The sequence below is a fragment of the Marmota marmota genome, unplaced genomic scaffold (assembly GCF_001458135.2).
Source record: "Marmota marmota marmota unplaced genomic scaffold, marMar, whole genome shotgun sequence".
Taxonomy (NCBI): Eukaryota; Metazoa; Chordata; class Mammalia; order Rodentia; family Sciuridae; genus Marmota; species Marmota marmota.
Window position 1 is genome coordinate 10,069,169 of NW_025999999.1, and position 13,367 is coordinate 10,082,535.

At 40.5% G+C, this 13,367-nt stretch overlaps 1 protein-coding gene across 1 annotated transcript in view; it reads left to right on the plus strand.

The window, feature by feature from the left end:
* The window catches only part of Sorcs3 (sortilin related VPS10 domain containing receptor 3), a 578,947-nt gene that overhangs the window by 424,159 nt on the left and 141,421 nt on the right, over positions 1-13,367 (plus strand). Inside the window, exon 7 of the mRNA XM_015494901.2 lies at positions 9,587-9,705. Coding sequence (XP_015350387.1) covers positions 9,587-9,705 — 119 coding nt within the window. The remainder of the gene's footprint in view (positions 1-9,586; positions 9,706-13,367) is intronic.

Below are 13,367 nucleotides of genomic sequence, written 5' to 3' on the forward strand. Positions count from 1 at the left end.
CAAATATGGTACAGAGATTAGTGAACCAAAAAATAAAATAAAATAAGTCTTGATGGAAAGTTGAACTGTCTCTGTCAGTGTTCAACAGTTTCTCAGATGTCTCTGACATCTTTTTGGATCACCAAACCCAGATCAGCCCTCGCGAACCCAGTCTCTATCCACCGATCTGGGCTTCAGATATCTAAGGCTTGGCCACGCTGCAGTCCCAAGATCTCAATGCTGCTCCTACTTGTAGAGAGACCACCTGGGATACACTCATGCAAAGGAGCAACCTCAAAATGCAACAGCAAGACAAGGGCCACCAGCACTCTCAGCAGGAAGACCCCAGGCTCCTCCAAACCTAAAGGCACACCCACACCAGACCTGTAGGTTCCAGCTGGAGTCCCCATACAGAGGCTCTTGTGGTGGTAAACCTGCTGACACCCAGGCCCCAGGCCCTGGCTGGTGTCCCCAAATGAGTGCAGCCATGTGCAACCAAACCTGGAGTCCCCTCTGAAGCAGTCCTCTGGGCTGTGGTAGCAGCGGTAGTGGTGGTAGTTGTTGGCAGCAGGCAGCAGGTTAGCAGCAGTAAAGGCGGCTGCAACTGCAGCTGTTGGGGCAGCATCACCAGGCGATCTCCAGCGATCACCAGCAGTGTTGGCTTCAGTTGCATCCAGGACAATGGTTTCTTCAGTGGCAGCAGCATCCAGAAAGAAGACCTCCAGGAGATCTCAGGCTGGCAGCAGAGGAATCAGAGGCAGCAGCCATGGCGATAGCGGTGCAGGCAGCAGTTGATTGACAGGAGACTTCCAGTTCAGTTGCAGCGACCACAGAGGTAGCCTTGGAATTTGCATCTGAGGTAACCAGGCCTTGCCCAGAGAAGAGACGTCCAGGCATGGCAGCGGTGTCTGGGGCAGTGGCTTCCTGCAGCATCCTATATTTACTTTTAAACATGGCTACAGGCAAGTTTAAAAGGTCCCTTGTGACTCATCATATGTCTGTTGGACAGTGCTGCTCTAGACCCACGAATCCTGGAGCAGCAACTCCAGCCAGCAGAGCAGCACTGACAACCCTGTCCTAATGCCTGACTCCCACAGTCTGGAGCAAACCTGGCATGAGCTGTGCCTGTCCTTGTTTAGATACACCAATCTCCACTCTGTCCCAGTCCTGGCCCGCCTCAATGGGAGTCAGACTTCCAGATGAAGCTAAAACCATTGAATTATCCCTTGCCCTGGCAGAGTTTAAACAGGGAAAAGCCAACTAGTTTGGTTAACAACAGTATAAATCTGTTTCTGCCATGAGATTCAGTATTGAAATGGCCTTTCCCTTCATTCTCTTCTGAAAACCATCTTTCTCTGAATGTCTCTTGTGCATTCTTCTTTTTCTGACACTCATTTATTCAGTCACAGACACACACACACACACACACACACACACACGAGCACACACACACAATCCATCCAAGAGGCAATTGAGTGTAAGTAGAAAGAGCAATCACTTGGTGACATGAGTAGAGTCGGAGAATGAACTCTTCCTTAGAAGTTATTTGACCTTGGACACATCTCTTAGCTTTTCCACAATCCCTCATTTAGTGTTTTCCTATTTGAAAAATACTAACAAATATAAGAATTATTTTTATAATATATTTTTTCATCACTTTCATAACAAAAGTCTTATTATAGAAAAAAATTACAGCAAGGGAGATTTCAGTTCATAAACAAAAGATTCATAATTAAGAAAAACTAAAACTGACACAGGCTGCTTTGGAATACTGTGAGCTCTTCTTCACTGGAAATTCCCCAAGCGCAAGTCAGATGGATGTCTTCTAGGGACACTGTGGTAAGTGAACCTGGATGTGGGCAAGTTTTAAAACATCCGGATATTCCTGAATTTTCTAGAATCAAAACCCCTAATACATGTGCCACCATTCCTTGTCCTTGTGCCCTCCTCAATCCTCATTAGTCAATAGCTCTACTTTCTTGCTAAGTCAAGACACCCGATTCTTCTTAACAGAATGTCCAGGCAGGTGTAAGTAAGCAAATGGGCCTGCCATGCAGGTAAAATGATTAGCCCTGCAGAACCGAACTCCAGGCTCCAGAAATGTAGATTATTGACTTGTAAAGGCCCTTGGATTATTGATTAGTTCAACAATTTTCAGACTGTGTAACTCAGAGTTCTAGCAGCTCAGAACTCAGAGGCCAAGATCAAGAGGGCGCTGAGCAGTGGAACTAAGGACTGTTGCCTTCCCTTCAAGTACAGCATGTGCAGGAAACTCTGTGTATTAAGGGGATAAGATCATCTTTGATAAAAAGATTCCAGATTTTTTTTTTCTTTTGGAACAGATAAAAGTTTTTCAAATTGCATTTTCTTCAAAAAAAGGTCAACATGTGTGAGAACATGCCTGAGGTGACATAGTCAGCCAGTGACAGGAACCGAACCTGAATGTGGGTTCTTATCTAATTTACAGCCTGATTTCCTTCTGTATTTCAAATGCATAGTGATTAGGATCACAGGTTCTTGTACCAAATTTCCTGAGTTCAAATCTCAGCTCTGCTACTTCCTTAAGCTCAGGATCTTAGGCAAATTTGTTAATCATCCTGTGTCTTGGCTTCCTCAATTTCATCATTTATAACATGGGGTTAAGAATGATTGTAATTTCTCACTGGATTGCTTCAGGGACTAAACAACTGGATGCCTGTAGTTCTTAGAACACTAGGGAACAGAGTGGCCTCTCAAAACTGTCACTGTTGTCATCTTTGTCACCATCCGCATTATCATATGGTCATCACAGTCAGGGGCAGATAATACGTTTGGCAGGTGGAATGGAAGGAGTCCTGAATGGAATTTCAGGACTCCTAAGATATTCGAGTGTACGATTTCTGAATGTCCCTAATTTTGCCAGACTGTCTCTTGTGCTTTAAGAAGATGGAGAATGTGGGGATTTTCCTATGAGATATTAGAAATGTCACCAACACTTTGAGTCCATAAGGGGAAGGAGTGAAAACTGCCTTTTTTTTTTCCTTTTTCTTTCCTTTTATTTGTGCTTGTTGATTTTGTTTATTTTTAGGATCCACTACAATTTAAGTGCTGCATTAGGCATCGGCAGCACTGTCATCTTTTTTTGCCCTGTGTCTGCAGATAGGTCACCTCATTCCCCATTCAAGAAGGGGCTTAGGGAGGCTAAGTAACTTTTCAGAGTTCCTTTGTATCTTTTGCTTTTACCTATTCACATTTGGAAGTTAATGTTGTTATTTAAAATAAACAGCTCCTGGGTATTTCTCTAAGAACAGACCCGAAGAGCTGAATTCGCTTTTTGTTCACAGTTTTAATTCTCTTTTTCAATTTCTGACGATGTGCATATTACCCAGAGGGATGGCAGTTGAGCGAATCATGGAAAATTCTTTCCTCTGAGGTGGCAAAAAACATGATGCCTAGGAGGTTTGAATATTTAGTGATCTCAGAGGTAAAACATGATCGCAAGTCACCATATAATTCAACATAACCAAAATGTCTAGGCTTTTAATGGAATTCAATTCAGGTTAACTAGCATTTACTGGGGCTTGATAAAACCAGCTTTTGAGGAGAGAAAATGATGGTTAAGACTTTATTCCTGCTAGCAAGTAGGTAATTCTTTTGGAAAGGTTTGGTGAGGCCCAAATGGGACTTTAGGGTGAAAATTGTTGATACAGATGAAAATATTTCCTTGTGGAATGATTAGGATTAGAAGCTGAAGAATTAAAAGCTGCTTCCCTGAGTCCTGCAAAACTCTTGGCAGGAGTGAAACCCCTTTAGAAGAAATGAAGGTGAAGTGCATTCGACTGTATGGGTCTCTCTGTCCCCATTCCCTGATGCTTTGAGTGTGCTGTACCCAGCATGGATCACAAGGAAATTCATTTGTGAGTGTGCTGTCATGGATCCAAAATCTTCTGAGAAAAGAATTCATTTTATGTTCTCTGTTTCCTAGAATGGCAGGGAGTGTCGGACACCTGCAGCCTCTCTAGGCCCCTTGATCTAATACAAAAGAAGTGAATCGGTATATTTGAAGCAGCCCTGCTCACCTTACCAGAGCCTTGGTCTATCATCTCTAGGGTAAGAAGGCATGGAGGCTGGCCCCAAGTGGGACATACTACTGCCTTCCCTAAATATCCTGCTACTGTAGAGCTGCTTTTGAAACAGGGCCTGCTATTTCCAAGTGACCGAGCAGATCCATCCATTCCTGTTGCAGGGACAAAGCTTTTCACTCCCAGTTTTTGTAAGTGGAGTAGTCACCACACCAGCTCCTAGAAATGTATGAGGAAGACTTTTTACAATTATAAATGTATGAGTCATAAGGATTAACCATTTAGGAAATCACTGTGGCTTTCCCATGGGAACATCTAAATGAGATCTTCTATAGTTTGGTCTACCTAGTTTTTTGAGGATGTTTCAGAGGATTGAATGGAAAATAAAAGTTCAAAAATAATGATTACACAAAGTCAGTCCTTTAATATATAGTTATGTAGTATGTTCTATGAGCTCTGCCTCATAAAAATTCATGTTTAGTTTTTTTTTTTCTTTCACTCTCTAGTTCAAGAATTCCCTTCTTAGCTAGGAGCGGATTGTGCAAGCCTACAATCCCAAAACTGATATTGAGGCAGGAGAATTGCAAGTTTGAGGCTGGTCTCAGCAATTTAGCAAGACTCTGTCTTAAAGTAAAAATAAATAATTAAAAAAGGGCTGGGGATGTAGCTCAGTGGTAAAGCATATCTGGGTTCAATCTCTGGTACCATTAAGAAAAAAAAAAAAAGCTTTAATTGTTTTCTCACCAGGCACAATTGTCCATCCAGGCTAAATTCTCAAGGGCTGCCTCTTCCCTGAAGACTTCTTGATTTTTCCAGCTCAGACCATTGTGTTTTTTTTTTTTTTCTTTTCTGAATACCCATAGCACTTAAGGAAAGTAAGCAGTGATATGAACTCAGAATATGACTTTATAATAGGACCTGTAATAGCATAAACTTTTGATTCCTAATAACAAAACTATTTAACTTAATATAAAGGGATGCTGAGAGTTAAGTCTCTTTTCCTTCTCTATTTATAAGTAAAAAAAAGAGCTAACATTCATTGATCCTTTAAATGTATTCAACAATTTGCTAAGCATTTTTCATGCATAAATTTATTTAATCCTGACAACAGCTCTCAGAGGCACATACTAAATTGTCTACACCTCACAGATGAAAAGTTGTGCTGCTACTCAGCCAAGGGCAGTCAACACAGAGTCAGGCCAGGATTTGAACTCAGCACATTCCAGCTTCAGAGGTTTTTCTCTCAAGTATAATATACTCAAGATATCTAGGTCACTTCTATTTTATCTGGTATTATTTTATTGGTATTATTAAAACCAAACCCAAAGGCCATACTTGGTAGAAATCTGTTTGGGGATTTCAAGATAATTATGTAATAAATATCTGTCTGGAGTTTCATCATGGAATCCTTACAAATGTATCCAGCCTCATTTGGAGATAAGGTCTATAGCGCAGATTTGAGATCTTTTATGAAATGTAGAGCTTGAGCCAAGTGGTGTCCCCTGCTCACCTTTGACTCCCACATCCCCCATCACCCTCAGCCACTTTAACTTGCTAGAAAAGTCTGCCTGGTAACTCACTCTGCCCCGACTCTGGGTTCTCATCAGGCAGTGGGCACCATGGTACTTATTATCATATCTCTGTGTTTTGAAAAATAAAAACATTGAGACTTTGAATATTTGAGTCCAGCTAAAGACTGCATGGCCCCTGAATTTTAAGTAGATTTCAGAAACCATTTTAGTGCTGCTTTCCTGTTAAATTGGACTTTTAATTCCATGCTGGGCAGTGGCAAACTGAGAGAATGCCAAGAAATAGGATGAGTTGGGCACAAGATCCCACTTGCCATGAGCCAAGGTTTAGGTAGGATTTGATTTTGTTTGGGGTGGTCTTGAATACCCCTCATTCTTTTTTCAAAGTGTGCAAATGAGAGACACAATAGGAAATAGCCATGTGGAGAATGAGCCCCTGTGTGGGGAATAAGCAGGTGTCCCCTTGTGTCCTTGTGTGCACCTTTGATTACCAGTTTAAGAAGCTTTCTGAGACAATGACAACAAGGACACAGGTTGTCATGTCAACATCTGTGGTTTCTTTACACGTATTTACTGCAGTGTTTTGTTGTGCTTTGGTGCTTTATTCTAGGAGCAAATTAGTAGGGCTGTGCAGGTCCAAGAATATCCCTGGTGGGCAGGCAGTGTGCTCCAAAGCAGAGCCTGGGCTCCCTGCCTTCTCTCTCCTCTCAGCCAGGGTGGAAAGCCAGGCCACTCTTGGCTTTCTCTGTGCACAAAAACAAAGAAAGAGACACCTGCCTGCCATACTTAGAGAATGTTGGGCATGCTGTTCTTGCTGCAGGGTTGGAGAATGCTTAAGAAGGTCTTCTCTTCCCTAGAGAGATAGATTGGGATCAAATTACAGAGAGGTTGGAAATAAGTGGATCCCTGAGTCTCATTTGGACTATAGACTTGTTTGTTTGGCCTTATGGTGTTGTCTTGCGCCATACAGAAAATGCAAATTAGCTGTCAATTTCCTACAATTTTTTTTTAAATTTTCTGCCTCTAATTTTAACATACTTTGTGCATTTCTAAACATCTAAAAGATTAAGATGTTCCAAATAAGGACTTAAGTTTGTACATAGGAGTGCTGAATACACTACACATGTGTAATGAGTGTTATATATGAAAGTGTCTTATAAGTAAGATCATTCTAGCCTAGAATCTTCTTCCATTTCCTTCCCGCCTATTTCACATGTGATACAGGAACATGTGTCACTTAGATATGTTATTACAATATCGCTTCCAAAAATCCTTTTCAGAAGATTGCCTTTCCATGAATTTTAACACAAAATATTCAAAATGTGTTAGTTTACTAACTCTATTTTTGTCCTACATGGGCAACCTCTTTAATATCTACAGAATAGATATTATAAAATTAGAGCTCCTTTGACCAGTATATATACAATATGTGTTAGAGCAAAGTTAAATGAAATGCATGTAGCATAAAGGGTAATGAGTAAACTGAAATTTTCTAACACACTATCTTTTTTTTTTTTTTTTTTGGCTTTTCATACTTGGATTGAACTCGAGGCACTCGACCACTGAGCCACATCCCCAGCCATATTTTGTATTTTATGTAGAAACTGGGTCTCACTGAATTGCTTAGTGCCCCACTTTTGCTGAGACTGGCTTTGAACTCTCAATCCTTGTGCCTCAGCCTCTGGAGCAAGCAGGGATTACAGGCGTACACCACCAGGCCTGGCTAACTTTTTGAAATCAGTAAATTTTGCATTAAAAACAGAGATACTTATCTTCACTTGTAAAACTCAGAAGGTTTTATACCTGCATGTCAATGATGAACTGGAGCTGTCCCTTAATGAGCAAGTATTTATCCTTTGATGGTGATCCTTTCTGAGCCTTAGTGTTCCTCAAGCCAAACCATGAACCAGCCACCATGGTTTAGCTTACTGTGGCTCATCTCTTACACATAATTTGCTTGGCACCTTGGGCATTTGCATTTATTAGAGTAGTTATCAAAGGCCTTCTATTTTCATAGAAAGATATCTAGGTCTTGTCCTGTGGTTCTCAGAACTTTTGGTGATTTTGGCAATGGGAAACATTAACTGAGGCTTAGGTTTTAAAGGTGACTTTAGCTGGTCCTCCCTGGCCCTTCTGGCTTCCAAGCACACATCCACATGAACCCTTGTCATGAGGACACTAGGCAACACAGGTGAGAAGAGTGTGTTCTCAGCAAGAGGCACAGATAATAAACTGAAGGGGAGATAATCTGGACATGCTTCAGAGGCCTGACTGCCCAGGCTTCAGAACCAATTGTATTATAGGGAATGTGAAAGAAAGAAAAGTTAAGGGGCTAAGGTTACTGGCAGATGGTAGGTCTGCTGATGGAGAGAATGAAATAAATGTTAGTAAGACATATTTGGATTGTGACTACCAAAGCAAATAGACTTTGCTCAAATAAGAACCCTCAAGAAGCAGGAATGCATAGCATATTATGTAGCATTTCCCACCAAAATGTTTATTTGTTAAATTAGTATCACGTTTATAAATTAATATGTGTAATAGCTAGCAACAAAAATAGAAGTAAGCCCCTTACTAGATACCAGGCTTTCTTAGAATAGAAAAATCTGTCTCATTAATTAATATATTCCTAGTATGTCAGTGATGCCTAGTACATAGTATGTGCACAAGAAATAATTATTCATTTAATTAATTAATTATAGTTAAACAGGAATAATTTAATCTACCCTTATTTTAACTCAATCACTGCAATTTTTTTCTTATTCAAGCCTTTGCTCTTTGTCTCTACTGCCTACCAGCCCCTGAATTGTAGCCTCTGACACCTACACAATCAAATACATACATCCAAGGAACCAGTTGCATTAGATAGATGCATACAATAATGCATGTGCATTTTTATCTTTACATGATAAAGATTTCCCCACTTTCAATCTTCAAATGATCTCTATGTTTCATTTGGACCATCTGCTTCTAAATTCCAGGAAATGAGCAATAATCACTTTTAAAGCAAATTTACACAGTATTTTTTCACAGAGAATCATCTGTAGTGTTTCTTAGGGAGCAAATAACCCAATGGATTGTCTTTCGGGGCAACCCTTTTGTCATAACAGAACACCTTTGAGGTCAAGGCTTTCCTATTCAGCTACCACTGCCACCATGAGGGGATTGAAAGTGATCAGCTGTGAGATCTATAGAAGATTTTGTGGGTAATTACATAAGATTTAAGGATTTTACATAAGAAATAAGGATTGCATTCTTTCTATAAAAATAATAAAGGTGTGCACAAGGTGAAAATCAAGTCCCCACTCTAGTTCTATTTTCTTAAGTCCATTCTTTTCCCCAAAGTAACCATAGTTAATTTTTATATGTACCATTTAAATTTTTTTCTATGCATTTATAGCATAGAAGTATATATCTATGAAGACAAGAGTTTTTTTAAAACCATAAGTGGGATCATGCTAAATATAATGCTAAATAGTTTCTCAAAAGATTGCAGACAGGTGCATCTTGGAGAAGTGCATGTGGGTGCATGTGTATCAGCCTAATCTTTCAATTTCCCCCTGGCACTCTGTCATATGTATGCAACTTAGTTTATTTAAATGTTTTTTAATTCATAGATATTTAGCCTGTTTTCAATTTTCCCTTCTCTGAATAATGCCACAATGAACATCTTTGCCCTTCCTCTCTGTGAAAATATATGAATATTTCTGTAGAAAAAGAAAATCCCTTGAATTAGAATTGCTGGCATAAAATATGGACATGTAAAATTCTAATAGGTACTTCAAATTCATTCTTCCAAAAACTATACCAATTTACTCTTTTGCCAGTAGACTATGTGATTAACTCTTTCCCCACTCTAGGTATTGACATTTTTAAAAAATAATTTCAAATTTTATGCACTCACGGTTATTTTAACTTACATCATGGATTCCCATGAAGTAGAGCTTGGAGTGCTGATGGGAGCTCAGCTCACCATTTCTCCCTGTGTCTAAGCATTGCTCTGTCCTCCTGTTTCAGATGCTCACTACCTCACCTGCAGGATCCAGGAATGTGCAGAGACAACTAGGAGTGGTCCCTTTGCCCGCTCCATTGACATCAGCTCTCTGGTTGTCCAGGACGAATATATCTTCATTCAGGTGAGTACAGATAGTGCAGCCACATAGGAAGAGACTATGTGAGAGAAGCTGGCTGCTGGCTGGGAAATGAGGTTGTGAGGATGTGGGAGTTAGGCCATTATCCCTCCTTCACTGAGGGGCCCAAGCCCCCTTGAAATATTCCAGGCCTCTGATGCAAGACAAAGATATTACATAGCCCAAGGTATTTAAGGGGCCCACTAAAACCCTTGGTTGGGTCGACATTTCATGCTAACAGAATTTTCTTGAAATGATTAGGTCTTGGGCTGGGGTTTGAGGTTATTTAAAGTCAAATGTCTAATGGGTTTTGACTTTAAGTAATTTATCAGTGTTGCATTCTATTTCTGTCCAAAGTGACTTGTCAAACTTGGGAATGAAAATCCACAGTACATTTAGCCTCTCTAGGATTTTCTTTCTGGAAAAATCAAGAACTCACTAAATTTCCCCCTCTCTTCCCACTGTTTACTACCCTTGCAAACATCCAAGTCCCAGATCCCATAGAGAAAACCAGGTGGAACTCACAATATCAGACATGCAAAGGAATCTTTGTTTTGTGCTTTGAGTTTTACTATGTACTGAAGGAAGTACAAAGTAGAACAAGAATGAGGGAGAATTACACGTGATGCTCCACCTGATGACTGACACTGTGCATGTGACAGATCAAACCTGGGCTTTGATAACCACCTTGCATTTCTCCATCATTCTCCTCTCAGTTGTTCTGTAAACTATTTCCCACAGGAAACCTGAACTTTGGCAGCTCCCTGTGTTTGCTCAGACCTAAGCATCTGAATGGCTTTCTTTTTCTGTCTCCTGACCTGAAAGTGCAGCCCACACTTTCTCCCCTGAGACTTTCTATGAACTTTCCTCCCTCCTGCCCACTCTTGCAGTGCTGTGGTCTCTCTAGCACACATGCCATTTGGAGCCATTGCTTCCTAAATCGGAATGTATTTGTTTCCTTCTTTCCAAATTGCTTTTTACACTTAGGGCAGGGAGTATTTTACACGACATTTTATTCTTCGCTCTTGGCCCTACCAAGATGTCTTTGCAAATCAGGGTACTCATTGCTCATCGAACACTTGTCATGTAGATTTTTGGTGCAGCAGTTACTCCATCCTACAAATTAGTTGCGTGGATTTTTTTTTTAAGGTCTAGTAAAATACACAAAAAGTATCCAAACACTCAGAAACCAATTTGAAGGAAGGAATGAAAGCGGAAGTCTGTGTGACTTCAAGGGGAAAAAAAAAATCCCTGTGTCTCAGCTTGATTTAAAAACCAGAATCTCAGGATCATTTCTCTAAATCCTGGCAGATCATTATCACTCTCATTATCTTAATCACAGTTGTTTATTGAACACATACACTGCAAAATACACAATGCTATTCACTGCTCCCCAGACTTCTACCTCTGGCCTGTTTCCCTTTGCACCCAGGATTCTCTGCCTGAGCAGTCTCATGGTTTGGATGACTTTCAACTCAGTGAGTCTCATGCACTGTAGACATCAATATCTAATAGCCACCTCAATATCCAAATCTGTATATTCCACAGGAATGTAAAACCAACTTGACACCCTGACATGATCTTCTACTAGGTCACTCAAAGTAGAAACCCACGAATATGTTGTAAAATTGAGTGAATCCACTGCCTCTGCTGGTTCCACTCAGTTATTTCTCAGATGTTTCTTTTCATTCCATTCCCATTGTTATGGTCCCCATGTGTTATAGTTAGATATGAGGTGTCCCCCGCAAAGCTCATGTGTGAGACAATGCAAGAATGCTCAGAGGTGAAATGATTATGAGAGCTGTAACCTCATCAGTGGATTAATCCACTGATATGGATTAACTAGGTGGTAACTCTAGGCAGGAAGGGTGAGGCAAGAGGAAGTATGTCTGTGCCTTTAGGGTTTATATTTCATCCCTGGTGAGCAGGAGCTCTCTACTTCCTGATTGCCATATTCTGAGCTGCTTTCCTTGATTGCATACTTCCACCATGATGTTCTGCCTCATCTCAGACCCAGAGACGTGGTTTTGGCCAACCCAGGACTAAACCTCTGAAACTTTGAACCAAAATAACCTTTTCCTCAGGTCTATTGGTTATGGCAATGCAAAGCTGACTAAAATACCACATAAGGCTATTTTCTTATCCTCTTTAGAGAAGTTTTTTTTTTTTTTTTAATAGAAGCGCAGGAATGATTTATGAATTTACCAATTTGATTGCCCCTTCCTCAATGCTAAAGCTGTATATAATGATGAACATGGCAGAATTATTTCTGGGAAACATGACTTAAAATTCTAAATCTCCAATATTTGTTTTCCTTGTGTGGTGTGAAGTTTTCAATAACTCTACGGGCAGATAACTAATATTTTAAAAAATAATTCCCCTGAAAAATTTTTATTTCATTTATTATACTGGAAGCAAGTAGAGGTGTTATTTTTTTCAATCAGCATCATTTTCATTTTGTTTAAAAGGGATATGGGGTTCCTTACCTGGTATCTGTGAAGCCCCTGTTCTATGAGCAGTGGTTAGGATAGTGAACGTGAGAAAGTTCTTGCCTTAGTAAAACTAAGTCTAGTGGGGATCAGGGGAAAAAAATACACACACACACACACACACACACACAGAGATATGAAAAGCTGTGAAGTGTAATGCTAATCGGGGCATGTTGGGCAGAGCCTGATGACCAGCAGCTCTTGAGCCTGTGGCTTGCCACACTCAGCTGTGTGACCTTGAGCTGCACTTCACTTATCTATAAAAAGAAGATACTTGCAGCACCTCCTTCATAGATTGCCGGGAGAATTTCTTTTGTCACTTACTTTCGAGTGTCCAGCACTCCAAAGATTCTATCATATGAACATTTGCTCTCTATCTCTCTCCTTTACTATTATCTATTTATCTACCCACAGAATATATCCGGTGATGACAAGTGTTGTGGATAAAAATAAATCAGATAGTACAAATGTTGGGGCCCCAAAAGGTCTTGCCATTTTATTAGGAGGACTAAGGAGGCCTTGTCAATTGGGGAACCAGGAATGGGGTAGCAGATGACAGTACAGTCAGCAGGGTGCCAAGTGCGTTGGGCCGGAGCTCCCTTGAGCCCTCATGGGCATGTGGATTGAGCAGTTAGAGATGAGAGGCTGCATTCAAGAGCAAGGGTGGTCCGGGAGGTCGTGGCTGACTGTATAAACTGGAAGGTTGTCAGCATACGGAAGTCATCAAGGGACTTTCGTATAGATAGAAAAGAGAAACAATACCAGCTCTGGGCCCCTGGGGCATCCTGTATGAAGGGTTTGGGGAGATGAGTAGGAGCCAGCAAATGAGACCCTAACTGAGCATTGAGAGATAAGGTCAGAAAGGTGGTGGGGTGCTGGATCCCACAGGCCCTTGAAGCCTGTCTTAAGGACTTCAGGTTTTACTATCAATAAAATAGGAAAGCAAGGATTAATTATGCCTAAAGTAGTGCAAAAAAATACACTCCAGGTTTTATTAATCACCAAATAAACACAAATTAAATACTATTATTTGCAAGGATCAAATACCCAAGATTGGCATTGAATGAAACAATAGCAGAGGATTGCAGATAAATAGGCACAAATAAGACTAGTTAGCCACTGGTGTTGAATCAGCCCTTCCCTCCTCACAGGTGAGTTTGGCATTTGCGTTGGTAGCTA